Source organism: Prionailurus bengalensis, chromosome A1 (assembly GCF_016509475.1).
Source record: "Prionailurus bengalensis isolate Pbe53 chromosome A1, Fcat_Pben_1.1_paternal_pri, whole genome shotgun sequence".
In the NCBI taxonomy this organism is placed as follows: domain Eukaryota; kingdom Metazoa; phylum Chordata; class Mammalia; order Carnivora; family Felidae; genus Prionailurus; species Prionailurus bengalensis.
This window is the reverse complement of record NC_057343.1, coordinates 117,893,098-117,910,565: the sequence shown is the minus strand read 5'-3', so window position 1 is coordinate 117,910,565 and position 17,468 is coordinate 117,893,098. Positions and strand designations below refer to the sequence as shown.

General features: G+C 45.1%; 1 protein-coding gene across 19 annotated transcripts in view; it reads right to left on the bottom strand.

The window, feature by feature from the left end:
* Positions 1-17,468, bottom strand: part of LOC122482144 (protocadherin gamma-C4) — a 178,103-nt gene that overhangs the window by 73,270 nt on the left and 87,365 nt on the right. The window contains exons 1-2 of one of the 19 annotated variants that reach the window (XM_043579602.1): positions 16,968-17,452; positions 5,427-7,840 (exon numbers count right to left, since the gene is read on the bottom strand). The exons of 14 other annotated variants lie outside the window; for them this stretch is intronic. In XM_043579602.1, coding sequence (XP_043435537.1) covers positions 5,427-7,840; positions 16,968-16,974 — 2,421 coding nt within the window. In that variant the 5' untranslated portion in view covers positions 16,975-17,452. Of the gene's footprint in view, positions 1-1,459; positions 4,121-5,426; positions 10,161-10,252; positions 13,215-14,556; positions 17,453-17,468 lie in introns of those variants that run through there. 4 more of the 19 variants (XM_043579858.1, XM_043578987.1, XM_043579332.1 and 1 more) reach the window with 4 other exon arrangements.

Below are 17,468 nucleotides of genomic sequence, written 5' to 3'. Positions count from 1 at the left end.
TACAGTTGAAATTCTTTTTGCCAAAATATTAGAAACTCAATTATAGCTAAATACATTAAGGTCAATTACTAAATGAGAAAAGAAAACTTGAAAGGGAACATGAATATGTTAATAACCTGGGCCAAACATCTATAAGTGGTATGAATTGAGTATGGAGATGATTCCTGTGTTCAAATATCTTCAGTAAGTTGTGTATGAATTGAGTATGGAGATGATTCCTGTGTTCAAATATCTTCAGTAAGTCTCCTTTCCTCACTTGACTTTCCTATGCAGTGTTTCAGATAACACATATGTCATTAGGTAACTACCAGGGTTTCAATAACAAGTTGGTTCTGAATATAAGGATTGAATATACTTATATATATTACAAAATGAGTTTTCAAAGGAAATAAAAAAGGAATCCATGACTCATAGGCATATTGAAAACAAAAACAACAAAAAGGAAATACCAAATAGGAATACCAGATAAATCAGTCTCATAAAGTCCAAATATTCACAAACTATTTCACATTAGTATACTGAAAAATGTAAGCATGTTTAGCCAATTTGAAAATAACTTTTTGAGAAGCACTGGATCAAAATTATTTCTGCAGGTGAATTTACTACATTAAGAAATCTTAAACACACACACACACACATACACACACACACACACTAAAGTACAAGTAAAAGAATAAAAGAAAATAATACCAGTTCAACAATTCAACTATTTCTTCAGAACAATCAAATGACTTCATGGTAGAAACAGAAAATATGTGTAGAACTTAAGAAAAAAGGTGTACTCTACATTTCCTCTCCCAAAAGAATCTAGTAGTAAAAAGGCAATCAGTATATCTGTTTTGGTAATATAAATAAATTACACAAAGTTGAAATAATCAACATAATTGAAACATATTACCACTCATCAAAACTCAAAATAGAATTTTCATGCTCAGAGCCAAGCTTACATGTGTAAACACTTACATGTAAATGTTGTATATATGTGTATATAGATAAGGAAAAGAGCTACAGAGTGTATGCCATTGAATCAACACGATCAAATTTGAACATTAGAAATAAAGCAAATAGTGGTAGAATTTAATTATAAATAAATGGAGGCAATGTGAAATTGTAATAGGCAAACAAAAAAATTGTGAATCATTAATTTGAATCCTAACCAGTTCATTGATAGCCACAAACACTGATGATAGAAAAATATTACTAAAATTTAACTTATTATAAAGCAAGCCATGGTAGCTGAACTAGACCTTTAGAATCAAAAGAAAATATGCCAGAGGAGTGGAAAAACCTTTTCTGAAAAATGATGGTAATTTGTTGAAAGATAAAATAGAGGAACTCATATGTATTGCTCTAAACATGTATGAGCTGAATATATCCCCCCACCAGAAATATGTTTTTAAGCCACTTAAAAGACTTGCACAGGGATAGCAACAACTGGGAGGTAGGTAATAAATCTCACCTGATTATTCTTGGAGTCAAATTTGCCTAAACCAGCAGCTGAATCTTCAGCTATCAAGAGTGGCTCGCTTTTCTCACAGCTGTCATGACTAATAAGCATGTCCGCATAGTTGGGCTGAGGGAAGATCACATGACTCCTCCGAGAGTCCGCGGTGAGGGAGACCTCTTGGGAATAGGTCTGCAGGAAAGCTTGCACCCCGTCCACACCCACAAATTGCGAGGTAGGCATGCCAACCAAACTGCCTCCTGAAGCCTGGAGCAGACGTGTGGCGTGCCAGTGCCTCAGTCTGAGCGCCAGCAGCACAATCACAAACGCGAGGAAGACGCAGGAGACAACTGCCACCGCCACCACTAGGTAGAGTGTGAGGCCAGAATCATGGGGATTGGCAGAAGACTCGAAGCTGCTTAGGTCAGCCAGGACATCTGGGATACTGTCAGCCACGGCCACGGTGAGCGTGACGGTGGCCGAGAGAGGGGGCTGGCCATGGTCCTGCACCACCACCACCAGGCTCTGCTTGAGCGCATCTCTGTCCAGCAGGGCCCGTGCTGTGCGCACCTCGCCCGTGTGCAGCCCCACCACGAAGAGCCCTGGTTCGCTGGCCTTGAGCAGGCGGTAGGACAGCCAGGCATTCTGGCCAGAGTCTCTGTCCACCGCCACTACCTTGGTCACCAGGTAGCCAGGCTCAGCTGACCTGGGCGCCAGCTCCACACCAGTGGAACCATCGGTTGGGAGGGTGGGGTGCAGGATCTCTGGCACATTGTCATTCTGGTCCAGCACGAATATGCTCACAGAAACATTGCTGCTGAGTGGCGGGTTCCCACCGTCCAGCGCTGTCACCCACACTTGCAGGTCACGGAACTGTTCATAGTCAAAAGAGCGCAGTGCATATAGGGTGCCGGTGTCTGAGTTGATGGAGACATAGGAGGATAAAGGTGCTCCCTGCAGGGTATCCTCCACTAGGGAATAAGTGACCCGGGAGTTCTCATTGCTGTCCAGGTCAAGTGCCATCACTGAGAAGAAGGAAGCTCCTCTGGGGTTGTTTTCAGGAATGTAGACGGAGTAAGATGAGTCAGCAAAAGTGGGTGGGTTATCATTGTCATCTGCTACATTCAGTGAAATGTGAGTTTCTGTAGACAAGGGTGGATGTCCCTGATCTGTGGCTATCAAGGTTATATTATAGCTGTGGACCTGCTCCCTGTCCAGCACTCTGTTTGTTATCAATTTGTAATAATTTCCATAAGTCTTTTCTAATTTAAAAGGCAGACTGTTAGGAACGAAACATGAGACTTGACCATTTTCTCCAGAGTCTTGATCTTGCACATTTAGAAGAGCAATAACTGTACCTGGAGGAGAGTTTTCCAGCACTGAATTAGTAGAAGATGTGATAGTTATTTCTGGAGCATTATCATTCACATCCACAACTGTGATCAATATCTTAGCAGTGGTCGAGAGACCTCCACCATCTTGGCCTTGAATTTCCATCTCATAAAATCTAGATTTCTCAAAATCCAGAGACCCTCGTATTAAAATTTCTCCAGTTTGAGAATCCAACTGGAATATTTCAGAAGCTTTGCTTTCCATATTCCGGAATGAAAACACCACTTCCCCATTGATTCCCTCATCTGGATCAGTTGCATTTACCATGAGAACCCGAGTTCCAGAGCTGAGGTTTTCAGGAATACTCACTTGATATACAGACTGTGTAAACTTTGGTATATGGTCATTTACATCGAGGACCACTACACGAATGGCAACAGCACCCTGTTGGATGGGATCTCCTCCATCGAAAGCTGTGAGGAGGAGATGGTGAGCAGCCTCCTTTTCCCGGTCCAAACTCCCCTCCAGCACTAGTTCAGGATTCTTGGCCCCATCCATCCCGCCTCGCATTTGCAAGGAAAAGTAACTATTAGGATTGAGCTGGTAGCGCTGGAGAGAGTTCATTCCTACATCTGGATCCCTAGCGTTAGGAAGGGGAAATCTCGATCCTGGAGTTGCGTGCTCACTGACTTTTATCTCTATTTCTGCCTCCTGGAAGCTGGGGGCGTTATCATTAACATCCATTATTTCCACCTCCACTCCGTAAATCTTCAGGGTATCTTCCACAAGTATCTCTATATTTAAAAAACAGGAGGACAGTGTCTCACAGAGCTCCTCCCGGTCTAACCTACCTGCAGTGATCAAGCTGCCACTTCGCGGATTCAGAGCGAAAAGCTGCATCCTGCCTCTGGAGATGATGCGGACTCGGCGTTCCGCCAGCTCCCAGGGTTCCAGCCCCAGGTCCTTGGAAATATTGCCCACGAAGAAGCCTTTATCTGTCTCTTCGGGCACCGAGTATTGGATATGCCCTGCCCCAGACTCCTGTAGCGTCCTCAGGAAAATGTATAGTAGGATCAGCCCGCTGCGGTCCAGAAACAGTAGCCGATTCCCCATGGCAGTAAGCTGAGCTTATATTCCCTGGTTTCTTGGGCTGTTTTGTTCTGAATCAGCTTATGTATCTACCAAGTTCAAGGATGACTGCATCCAGAATATATTAGAGAGAGAACTACTTTAAGTTTCCAGCATCAGGATCTGTGAGTATCCATGTTACTCTGCTTTGTGTTGTAGAGATGGGGGAGGGAGGGAAGGCAGCTTGCAGCTTCCCATTCCCTGGTTGGTGAAGAGCGGCGCCTAGAGCCAAATCTTATTATTGCAACGAGTAAGAAAAGCCCAACTTAATGTGTCTCTTCCAGAAGTTATTACACACCTCTTCAAGAATTACACATATTAGGGGCGCCTGGTGGCGCAGTCGGTTAAACGTCCGACTTCAGCCAGGTCACGATCTCGCGGTCCGTGAGTTCGAGCCCTGCGTCAGGCTCTGGGCTGATGGCTCGGAGCCTGGAGCCTGTTTCCCATTCTGTGTCTCCCTCTCTGCCCCTCCCCCGTTCATGCTCTGTCTCTCTCTGTCCCAAAAATAAATAAAAAAACGTTGAAAAAAATTAAAGAATTACACATATTTGTAAAACTGAAAACTGCACAAAACAAAGGGTTGTATAATGTGATGTTGAAGGTTTACCAAGAGCATTTAATAAAAGGAATAATTATTAAAAGGGATTGTTTAATTTAAAAAAATGTTTTCAAATACTATAGGAACTGAACAACTGCAGGTTAGACTTGCTTTCTATTGATTTTTACCAACTGAAGGGAACAGTATTTATGGATGTGGAACTAGCTCGGTTCCAAAAATAATCATCAGAGCGCATGACTAAAATTCTTACCAATATTTCTTTATTGAGTAAAAGATGAAACATTTGAGAAAATTTGGATGACATTAAGCTGTCATTTTAAAAATTACCATGATATAAAAAAATAGAATTGTGTTCCATATCCTTAAATAAGAAGTATTCTCTTTCATGAAAAATTTGCTTGAGATTTCTATATATTCTACCTTAAATTGCATAGTAGAATGACTGCAGCACCGTAAACTTTAGTCTAAACAGTGATACCAATAGGTTTGACCTAGATTTATTTTAGGAATTTTATCAAGAGATTGAATCTAGAATCATTACTTGTATTTATTTATTTAAAAAAATTTTTTAATGTTTATTCATTTTTGAGAGACAGAGACAGAGCACAAGCAGGTGCAGGGCATAGAGACAGGGAAACACAGAATCAGAAGCAGGCTCTAGGCTTTGAGCTGTCAGCACAGAGCCCAAGGCAGGGCTTTATTCCAACTCACAAACTGTGAGATCATGACCTGAGCTGAAGTCAGATGCTTAACTGACTGAGCCACCCAGGCACCCCTATTAATTTATTTTTAAGTAAGCTCTACACCCAAAGCGGGGTTTGAAATCACAACTCTGAGATCAAGAGTCACATGCTCTACCAACTGAGCCAGCCAGGCACCTCTTAATCTAGAATCTTTAAACAACAATGCTCCATTGGAATACATTGGCATTAGAATATAAAAAGCATTATTTTAAATACTTACCTGTTTTAAAGTTTTCTTATCTGCTTCAACACTAGGAGCTAAAATGCTAGTCATTAGTCCCGAAGGGCTATCTTTGTTGAGAATATCTTGTGTGGCTGGAAAATGATCAACAGATGTGAGAAAATTAAATTCCGGATTAGTTTGATCCCCAGGCACACAAAAATTATACGCATAGGGTAATGTTCCTTCACTGTAGTTGGCGGTAATCTCGGGTCCAGACTTGGAACACCGAACAGACCCAAAGCAGCTCTCTGGGGCGTGGCTGGAAGAGCTTCGCAGGCGCAGGGCCACCGCCAGAATCACCGCAAGGAGGAAGAGCACCGAGATCAAGGCCAAAGCCACCACCAGGTAAAACTGCAGCTCGGCCTGGGGGTCAGAGGGCTCCGGACGGTCGCTGACATCCGGCAGTACTTCTTGGAGGCTGTCGGCGAAAACCAGGTACAGCGTGGCGGTGGCAGAGAGGGGCGGCTGTCCCCCGTCCCGCACGGCGACCAGCAGGCGCTGGCGGGCCGCGTCCCTGTCGCCCAAAGCACGCGCAGTGCGCACCTCGCCCGTGCGCAGCCCCAGGCTGAAGAGTCCGGGCTCGCTGGCCTGCAGCACGTGGTACGACAGCCACGCATTGTGTCCCGAGTCGGCGTCCACCGCCACCACCTTGGTGACCAGGTAGCCGGGCTGCGCGGCGCGCGGCACCGTGTCGAAGAGCGCCGAGCCGTCGGGCCCCAGCGCCGGGTACAGCACCCTAGGCGCGTTGTCGTTGCGGTCGCCCACCAACACGCGCAGGCTCACGTTGGCGCTGAGCGCGGGCGAGCCCTGGTCGCGGGCCTGCACCGTCAGCTCGAAGGCGCGCAGCTGCTCGTGGTCGAAGGCGCGCTGCGCGAACACCACGCCGCTCTGCGCGCTCACGGACACGTAGGACGCCAGCACCCGTGGCTCCAGGTCGCTGGCCACGATGGAGTAGGAGACGTGGCCGTTGGGCCCTAGGTCGGGGTCGGAGGCGCTGACTTGGGCGATGGAGGCTCCTGGAGGGTTATTCTCAGCCACGTGGACCACATAGGAGGCCTGGTGGAAAATCGGTGTGTTGTCATTGACATCGGTGATGTGCAAAGTGATGGTAGTGCTGGAGGAGAGGGGCGGAATGCCCCTGTCAGTGGCTGTGATGGTGACGTTGTATTCCGGAGTCTGCTCTCGGTCTAGCGGTCCATCTGTCACCAGCTTGTAGTAATTATTAGATGAAGAATGAATCTTAAATGGAATATCTCTACTTAAGTTACAAATGACTTCTCCGTTTTCTCCAGAATCCTGGTCCTGTGTTTTGAAGAGAGCAACAACCATTCCTGGATGGGAATCCTCCAAAATTTGATCAGAGAGAGAAGTAATGATTATTTCAGGGATGTTGTCGTTTTCATCTAGAACTTCTATGATTACTTTACACTGGGTAGAGAGGGATCCTCGGTCCTTCGCTTCTACATCCATGGTATATCTTTCTACTTCTTCGAAATCCAAGGGTTGCTGAGTTATAATGTTTCCTGTGGCAGAATCCAGAGAGAACACATGCTGGGCTTTATTAGCCATACCAAGGAATGAGTAGGTGATCTCCGCGTTGAAGCCTTCGTCTTGGTCAGTGGCACTCACCTGCACCACTGAGGTGCCTGGGGGTACACCTTCACGAAGACTGACCCTATACATATCTTGGCTGAACACCGGGGGGTTATCATTGGCATCCACCACCAGGATTCGGATCTGAGCTGTGCTGCTTCGTGGTGGATTTCCATTGTCAAATGCTGTCAGCACCAGATGATGAGAGCTTTGTGTTTCCCGGTCCAGGGTCTTCTTCAGTACTAATTCTGGATATTTGCCACCATCGGGATTGTCTTTCACCACCAAGGAGAAGTACTCGTTAGGGCTTAGCTGGTATTTGCTCAGTGAATTCGTACTAATATCAGGATCTTTTGCAGACTCAAGAATTGTTCCCATCCCTGGAGTGACAGATTCACTGATTTCTAAGTTTATTTCATCTTTATGGAACTGAGGAGCATGGTCATTAATATCCTCAACAACCACAATGATATGAAAGATATTTAAAGGATTTTCCACCACGGCTTCCAACTGCAACTCACATCTTCTTCTCTCTTTGCATATCTGCTCCCGGTCTATTCGGTCCTTCACTAGTAAGTCCCCGCTCTCTGCGTCTACGTTGAAAAGCAGCTTCTCCGTGCTGACTCGCAGCTTCCTAGCTGACACGTCCAGGACACTGAGCCCGAGATCCTTGGCGAGGTTCCCCACCACCGAGCCCTTGGCCAGTTCCTCGGGAATCGAGTAGCGGATCGGCTCGCAGAGCGCGGGGTAGAACAAAGGTAGCAGGAAGGGAAACAGTACCTGCCGCCTGCCGGCCGGGCGCCTCTGAACGCAGCTCCCTCCCATTGCGCGCTCTAGTTCTCGCTGGGTCCCAGTCTTTCTAGCTAGAAAAAGTGCCCGCTATCGCACTGGTAGCATTAGGCCCAGAACATACAGAGCCTCCAGTCTTGGGGCTGGGAATCTGTGTGTGCTGGGGAGAGTCTGCGCGGCCAGAAGCCCCTGTGTGTATGGGGTTCCTTCACTCTGTGTTGTTGACTGCGCAGGAACACCCTGGCTAGAGGCTGAAGAATCCCGGGCGACAGCACTTGCCCTGTACTGGCCGACAGCGGCGCCCAGAGGCTTTGTGTGGAACCGCAATCTAGTTTTTCTCTTTCAGGAAATCTTGTTAAAATGTAAGATGATAACAGCTAATATCCTAAATCTTATTTTTCAATGTTTTCATTCTCATCATGAAACGTGTTTCATATGGTAAAAATTATAATATGTTGTATAGGTTAAAAATTTACATAGACTTTGAATAAGTAAAGTACTTCTCTCAAAATTCAAAAAAGCAGAGAAGAATATAGAGTGTAAAGTAGCTCTTCCATCCCATGGCCCATTGCTATTCAGTTCTTGCATCCAGAGGTAATCACTGTTGTTCCTTTTAAAAGTAATTATCCACAAAGGTAAGTACTGAAAATAAGCAAAAATCTTTTTCTCTTCAATCGTAGCTTACATTTAGCTAGAAAGCATTAGTCCATCTCCCATATTTAGAAATTAGAAGGCTGTCATTCCCATAGTCATTACATTCATCTAGGGTGTTCTGTGCTGTTTTCAAATAATAATATGATTTGGTCACAATAATTACCACGCCGAAAGAGTAGTTTTTTTAAAACCCTGTATTTTTCAGAACAGAATTATTTAGATATAGATGCGTAATAATTTTGACTCCCAAAGATAGATTTAAAATGACTTTCAATGATTTAAGTTAATAACTATGACCCTAAAGGATGTGCTCTCTTTCCATAGACCTATTGTTGAACAAATGTTGGATGACAATGAGAAAAATCATAGTCTCATAAATATTTTGAGACACATTAGGATATTCTTGGACTGTATGCTACCATATTGGTTTGGAAGAATACTAGTAATAAGTTAAAAGTAAGATATCAAACCAAATACATCGCCATCTTCACTAAAGTAAATGGCCACATCAGAAACTCTACTTACTGATTGTTTAGAATACTTCTGTGTACTTCTCTGCTTATATTCAGATCTCCCACAGAAATGACATTTCTTTCTTGACCTAGGTTATTTTGATTCTTAACGTCAGAATTTTCATAAATCCAGGTGGATCTTGTTTCTTCTATGTTACAAAGCCACTGAAATACCCTTGGAACTCATCTTTTGCTTCTGTTCTTAGGCACATGTACAAATGTTTTTTCTTATTTGGAGAATTTAACAAAAAATGCTGGCAGCATAACCCAAAATTTGCTTACTTTAACCTTCTATACGTTCTTTAGCATCCCTAGTGAGCAAGGAAAGTCAAATTAAAATGCCGTCTTCCACATAACAGTATGAAATTAGAATCACAAGCAAAAAGGATGCTACACTGTTACAGGGTGCCTAGGTAGCTCAGTCCGTTAAGCATCTGACTTTTGATTTTGGCTCAGATCATGATCTTTCAATTCGTGGGCCTGAGCCCCATGTGTTCTGTGTTGGGCTCTGCACTGACAGCATGGAGCCTGCTTGGGATTCTCTCTCCCTCTCTCTCTGCCCCTCCAATGCATGCGCTTTCTCTCAAAATAAATAAACTTTAAAAAAAGGATGCTAATGTATTGTTACCAATTATGATTACACTTGGAAAATTTTAAGCACACATTGTTAACAATTGTTAGTAGAATACTAATGAAAAACTTAAATCCTTCTAGGAAATATATTCAACTGTAATTGTCACCGTAAGGTATATTTTGAAAAATAAAACCACAAAGGTGTATTGCTTTTCTCGTTGGGAAAAACAACACTGAGGAACCTGTTCACAGTTTCCAGTGAAGTTAATGGATTTGTCTCTGATATTCACCTATTTTACCAGACTTGCCTTCAAAACAAGAGCTAAGGTTGCCTAAGAGGCTAAGATTTTAGCATGTGCCCAAGAGAAGTGTACATAAATTGACAGACACTTATGGAGGTACTCTCAGGAACTGTCAGTACTGTACTCAACAAAACTATAAAGTAGAATGCTCTCAAAATCGTAACAGCCTTGTGACCATAGGCCTTCATTGGAATTACGTGAATATTTACCAGAAAATAAAAACATATCAGTCTTAATAACCATCAAATTCTACTCTTCAATGTTTTAGCAAGAAACAAATATCACTGAAATGGAGGGAACAGTGAAAAAAATAAAGACCAAAATTTTCTATCATTATGCCAAACCTAAAAGTAAAACCAATTATAATTCTTAAAAGAAAAAGAGTAAAACCAGAACTCACTGGAACCAAAGGGTTATCTTCTACAGGTAACTTCAAATCATCTAACAAAGACAAAGGATCCTTTTTCTCAAAGCTCTCATGGCTAATGAGCATGTCGGCGTAGTTGGGCTCGGGGAAGATCGTGTGACTCTTCCGTGAGTCTGCTGTGAGGGAGACCTCATGGGAATACGTCTGCAGGAAAGCCCGCACCCCTTCCACGCCCACAAAGGGGGAGGTGGGCACACCCACTAGCCCACCTCCTGAAGCTTGGAGCTGGTGCGATGTGTGCCAGCGCCTCAACCTGAGAGCCAGTAGCACGATGACAAAAGCGAGGAAGATGCAGGAAACTATGGCTACCGCCATGACCAGATATAGCGTTAGACCTGAAGCTTCGGAGTCACGTGGAACTTCCAGACTGCCCAGGTCAGCCAGGACATCTGGGATGCTGTCAGCAATGGCCACAGTGAGTGTGACGGTGGCTGAGAGAGGGGGCTGGCCATGGTCCTGCACCGCCACCACCAGGCTCTGCTTGAGCGCATCTCTGTCCAGCAGGGCCCGTGCTGTGCGCACCTCGCCTGTGTGCAGCCCCACTGCGAAGAGCCCTGGTTCGCTGGCCTTGAGCAGGCGGTAGGACAGTCGGGCATTCTGACCTGAGTCTTTGTCCACTGCCACCACCTTAGTGACCAAATAGCCGGACTCTGAAGAACGGGGTGCCAGCTCCATTCCAGTGGAAGTGTCAGTGGGTAGGGTGGGGTACAGGATCTCTGGTGCATTGTCATTCTGGTCCAGCACAAATATGCTCACAGAAACATTGCTGCTGAGAGGTGGGTCCCCACTGTCAGTGGCAATCACCTGAATCTGTAGATCATGAAATTGCTCATAGTCGAAAGTTCGCAACGCATACAGGACTCCTGTGTCAGAGTTTATGGAGACGTAGGAGGATAGAGGTGCTTCCTGGAAAGTGTCTTCAGCTAGGGAGTAAATAACCTGAGCATTCTCTTTGCTGTCTGGGTCTAGTGCAGTCACAGACAAGATGGAGGCACCTCTGGGGTTGTTCTCCGGGATATAGGTGAAGTAGGAGATGTGGGAAAAAGTGGGTGGGTTGTCATTAATATCTGCCACTTGCACAGTGAAGTGAGTTTCTGTTAATAGGGGTGGATTTCCTCCAACTGTGGCTGTCACTGTGATATTGTAAGAGGATACCTGTTCCCTGTCAAGGGTTCTGTGTGTCACCAGTCTATAATAACCGTCAATGGATTTCTCTAACTTAAATGGTAGATTGCCTGATATGGAACAGGTGACCTGTCCATTCTGTCCAGAGTCTGGATCATGCACATTTAAAAGGGCTATAATAGTTCCCGGAGGTGAGTCTTCCATCAGGGGACTAAACAGAGATGTGATGGTCACCTCTGGATTGTTGTCATTTACATCTTCTACTGTAATCAATACTTTTGCCATTGCAAGATATGCTCCTCCATCTTCTGCTTGTATTTCTAATTCATAGAAATCTGTTTCTTCGTAGTCTAGATTTTCTGATAATTTTATTTCCCCAGTATTTTTGTTTAGTTGGAATTTCAACAATTTGTCAGGAACAAATTTTCGGAATGAATATGTGACTTCTCCATTGGCTCCTTCATCCCTGTCTGTGGCAGTGACTGTAAGCAGCTGTGTGCCCACAGGCAAGTTCTCCAGAACACTCACTCGGTATTCTGGCAAGGTAAAGACCGGTGCATTGTCATTTGTATCAAAGACGATCACACTGATGAGAACTGTACCAGATAAGAGAGGGTCACCCCCATCGGAGGCAGTGAGGACCAGGTGGTGTAGTGCCTCTTCCTCACGATCCAGGGCGTGCTTCAGTACCAGCTCCGGGTATTTGACACCACTGGCATGACTCTGAACTGCTAATGAGAAGTACTTATTGGAGCTGAGCTGGTAGCTCTGGAGGGAGTTCACACCCACGTCTGGATCAACAGCTTCCAGGAGAGGAAAACGCATTCCTGGAGCGACATTTTCATTAATTTTTACCTCTACATTTTCTGCTTGGAATTTTGGGGCATTATCGTTGACATCAGTTATTTCTATTTCTATCCCAAAAAGTTCCACCCTATCTTCCACAAGAATGTTAAAATTCACCAGACACCGTGCACTCTGACCACAGAGCTCCTCCCGGTCTATTCTGCCTGCGGTGACCAAACTGCCACTTCTCGGGTTCAGAGCGAAAAGCTGCGTCCTACCTCTGGAGACGATGCGGACTCCAGGCTCAGCCAGCTCCCAGGGCTCCAGCCCCAGGTCCTTGGAGATGTTGCCGACGAAAGAGCCTTTCTCTAACTCCTCAGGAACGGAGTAGCGGATCTGCCGGGCTTCAGCCTCCCATGACAAACCGAGGAAAAGACAGAACAAAACCAGCGCTTTGCGGTTGGAGTGGTTCCTTTTAGCAGCCATTGTTGTCTAGTCAAGGAATTCTCGCCAAGTAATCACTGGGCACGTTGTGTGTTTTAATGATTCCTTTTTCTTTGTCTGGCTGCTGGGAGCCTCTGTAGCCTACGCACCTCAAATTCTGGAGTGAGTTTCACTACAACCCTGGAGCAGGTTTGTAGGAACTGAGGAGCTTTGCGTAGTCGGAGTCCTGAGAATCCGGATTGAGCGCTGGCTGCGTTTCTCTGGGAGAACAGCGGCGCTCAGAGTCCTGAGAAGTTACTGCACCCACTATGTGTGCAATGGAAAACACGGTACTCTTTGTTGGATCTTTCATTTTACTTTACAATACTTCTTTGGCTTCTCAACTGATATCCCTTAAGTCAACTACTACTTGTAGATTGCTTATTGGGTAGGATAAATGGAAAGTACTATAAAATATCAAATGAAAATAACTGGTTAAATATACATATTTGTAACACTTTCTGAGTAGAAACATACTCATTTCTAGCTATATTCACTTATAATTTTTATTTTAGCTTTAACTAATTGGCCAATTAATTAAATTTGTTGATGATTAATATTGTGTAAAAATTTTGCAAAATATTCTTTTCTAAAATAGTTTTATTGAGCCTCCACGAACTGTTTTGAAAACAATGGTTTTTTTTTATTGTAGGCATATATAATTAGAAGTTAATTTGACCTATTTAAATTAATGAAGTAACCACAAACTAAAAGGAGTATAACATATCTGTGTGGTAATGGGAAGAAAAATATAAGAATTTCAAGCTACAATTTTTAAAAACAAAATAATCATGTAGGGTTTTTTTTTTAAAGTAAGTATTTACTCAAATGATCTGTTTTCATCAGAGCACTGATGCCCATAAAAACAATCTCTTCTGGCACTTTGTATGGAAGCCCAAAGTGAAGTGGTTCAGACATCTTCAATTCTACCTGCCCATCAACCCAGCAGAAGTTCTCTCCCCAAAGGTGAGGCGTTTAGAGGTTCACATCTTTTATACAGAGAACAGGTTGTTCAGGACCATTTATGTTACTATGCCTCCAAAGTGTGGAACTTTTCAAAGATTTTATATTTTGTCTTCAAAGACTTTATATCAGACAATTAGAGACAGAGACTGAGTGCAAAAGGCAGTGACAGTTCATTTGTTTTCTTGGAAATTCATTCTTTTTCAATGTAGAGGAAAAAAGATTAGGAAAGAGTACAATTTGAGCTCCAAGAAAAGATAAATAAACATAAGAAGAAAGCCAGAAGAACCAAATGCTGAAGAGAAAAAAATCCTCTAGGGTAGTTATTATTAAGTTCTGGGGAGCATAGAAACCTTGGCAATGGAAAACAAGTTTGACTCATCTCCCAAGGAAAATACGTATTTCTATAACTTTGCATAGAATTTCAGAAACTTTTCTATTTGTTCACCATCTCCCCTCAAATGCTTAGTTATTTTAATTACTAGAATAAATGAAGATACCTAAATATAGCCAGGATATTATTTACAATAAATGTTTCTTTGAAACAAGCACCTGCTTGAATATTTAATGAGTGGCTTAATATTATTATACTCAAAATATATAAGTAGAATATGGAAAATTCATCTTAAATCTTAACAAACTTGAGTAATTACTTATTAATTTATTCAGTAAGAAGCCACCGCCTGTTTTGCTAATCTGAGCTTGACTAGATATCGCCAATTTAGTGACATTATTGCTGAATTATAGAGCACTTACAAACCAAGTAACTCTTGAAAAATATAATCTGCAAAAAGTAAATACTGAGACAAGGTGATTTGTTATGGATTTTCCAAATATGACTCATATTAAAAAATACAATAGTATGCCTCAAATAAGAGAAAACAATAGAATGTTTCAGAAGACACAAAAATGTAACTCACCGGTGTGAGCATCTCAGGATGTGCAGTCAAATCATGCCCACCCTGAAGTGGAATTAAGGCCCCAGACGAATCACCGCAAACTATGTCTTGAGTGGAATGCAATAGCTCATTACATTTTAGGAAGTTAAACTCTGCCTTTCCGGTTTGGGCAACGCACAAATTGTAGGAATAAGGCAAAGTCCCCTCACTGTAGTTAGGAGGAACCACAGGTCCAGACTTGACACAAAGACCAGGCTGAAAGCAGCCCCAGGCAGCGGGGCTGGGGGAGCGGCGCAGGCGCAGGGCCACCGCCAGAATCACCGCAAGGAGGAAGAGCACCGAGATCAAGGCCAAAGCCACCACCAGGTAAAACTGCAGCTCGGCCTGGGGGTCAGAGGGCTCCGGGCGGTCGCTGACATCCGGCAGTACTTCTTGGAGGCTGTCGGCGAAAACCAGGTGCAGCGTGGCGGTGGCAGAGAGGGGCGGCTGTCCCCCGTCCCGCACGGCGACCAGCAGGCGCTGGCGGGCCGCGTCCCTGTCGCCCAAAGCACGCGCAGTGCGCACCTCGCCCGTGCGCAGCCCCAGGCTGAAGAGTCCGGGCTCGCTGGCCTGCAGCACGTGGTACGACAGCCACGCATTGTGTCCCGAGTCGGCGTCCACCGCCACCACCTTGGTGACCAGGTAGCCGGGCTGCGCGGCGCGCGGCACCGTGTCGAAGAGCGCCGAGCCGTCGGGCCCCAGCGCCGGGTACAGCACCCTAGGCGCGTTGTCGTTGCGGTCGCCCACCAACACGCGCAGGCTCACGTTGGCGCTGAGCGCGGGCGAGCCCTGGTCGCGGGCCTGCACCGTCAGCTCGAAGGCGCGCAGCTGCTCGTGGTCGAAGGCGCGCTGCGCGAACACCACGCCGCTCTGCGCGCTCACGGACACGTAGGACGCCAGCGCCCGTGGCTCCAGGTCGCTGGCCACGATGGAGTAGGAGACGTGGCCGTTGGGCCCTAGGTCGGGGTCGGAGGCGCTGACTTGGGCGATGGAGGCTCCTGGAGGGTTATTCTCAGCCACGTGGACCACATAGGAGGCCTGGTGGAAAATCGGTGTGTTGTCATTGACATCGGTGATGTGCAAAGTGATGGTAGTGCTGGAGGAGAGGGGCGGAATGCCCCTGTCAGTGGCTGTGATGGTGACGTTGTATTCCGGAGTCTGCTCTCGGTCTAGCGGTCCATCTGTCACCAGCTTGTAGTAATTATTAGAAGAGGAGTAAATCTTGAAAGGAATATCCTTTTCTATGTTACATGTGACTTCTCCATTTCCCCCGAAATCCTTGTCCCGTGTTTTGAAGAGAACAACCACCATTCCTGGAAGAGAATCCTCCAAAATTTCATCAGAGAGAGAGGTGATGATTATTTCCGGCCTGTTGTCGTTTTCATCTAGGATTTCAATGATTACTTTACATTGGGTAGAGAGTCCACCTCCATCCCTTGCTTCCACTTCCATGGTATATCTTTCTATATCCTCAAAATCCAATGACTGGTTATTCTTAATCATACCTGTTTTCTCATTCAGCAAGAACATGTACCTTGTACTCTGAGCAGTGCTCCTGAAGTAGTAGTTCACTTCTGCATTGACCCCCTCATCCTTATCAGTGGCTGTCACCTGCAACACGGAGGATCCAGGGGGCAGATTTTCACTAACACTGATTCTGTATTCATCTTTGCTGAACACCGGAAAGTTATCATTAGCATCCCTGACAGAGATTTCTATTCGAGTGGTGGCACTTCTTGGTGGGTTCCCCCCATCCAAGGCAGTCAATATCAAGTGATGAGAATGCTGCTCTTCCCTGTCTAGGAGTTTTTCCAAAGTTAACTCTGGATATTTACCACCATCGGAATTAACTCTAACCATTAATGAGAAATAAGGGTTAGGATTTATCTGATAATCTTTAACTGAGTTCATGTTTATATCGGGGTCAGTGGCAGGGTCAAGGGATATTCGTGCACCTTCTGATACAGATTCAAAAATTTCTAAAAGTATTTCCTTTTTATCGAATTGAGGGGCATGGTCATTAATATCCTCAACAACCACAATGATATGAAAGATATTTAAAGGATTTTCCACCACGGCTTCCAACTGCAACTCACATCTTCTTCTCTCTTTGCATATCTGCTCCCGGTCTATTCGGTCCTTCACTAGTAAGTCCCCGCTCTCTGCGTCTACGTTGAAAAGCAGCTTCTCCGTGCTGACTCGCAGCTTCCTAGCTGACACGTCCAGGACACTGAGCCCGAGATCCTTGGCGAGGTTCCCCACCACCGAGCCCTTGGCCAGTTCCTCGGGAATCGAGTAGCGGATCGGCTCGCAGAGCGCGGGGTAGAACAAAGGTAGCAGGAAGGGAAACAGTACCTGCCGCCTGCCGGCCGGGCGCCTCTGAACGCAGCTCCCTCCCATTGCGCGCTCTAGTTCTCGCTGGGTCCCAGTCTTTCCGGAAAGTCAAAGAAACTGCAATCCACGGCGTCACTGGAAGAGCATTCCACCCATGACAAGCGTACCTGGGAATCCGTAAATGTTGGGCAAAGTCTGCGCCTCCAGGAGACCCAGTTGTATGAGCAGATTTTCTTCTGTGTTGGTGACTGCCCAGGAAATCCCAGGCTGGAGACAGAAATCCCAGGCGACTGCGCTTGCCCTGTACTGGCCGACAGCGGCGCCCAGAGGCCCCGTGTGGAACCGCAGGCATTTTCCTCTTGAATCCAATTGTTCTCTACAATCTCTATAATATATATATTCCTCTTCGAAATTCCTATACATATTTATATATATGCCCTGTACTCTGTGAAGTGCTCCTGAGGTAGTTGTTTACTTCTGCATTGACCCCCTCGTCCTCCTGAGTGGCTGTCAACTGCAACACGGAGGACTGGGGGCCAATTACATACAAATAGAAACAT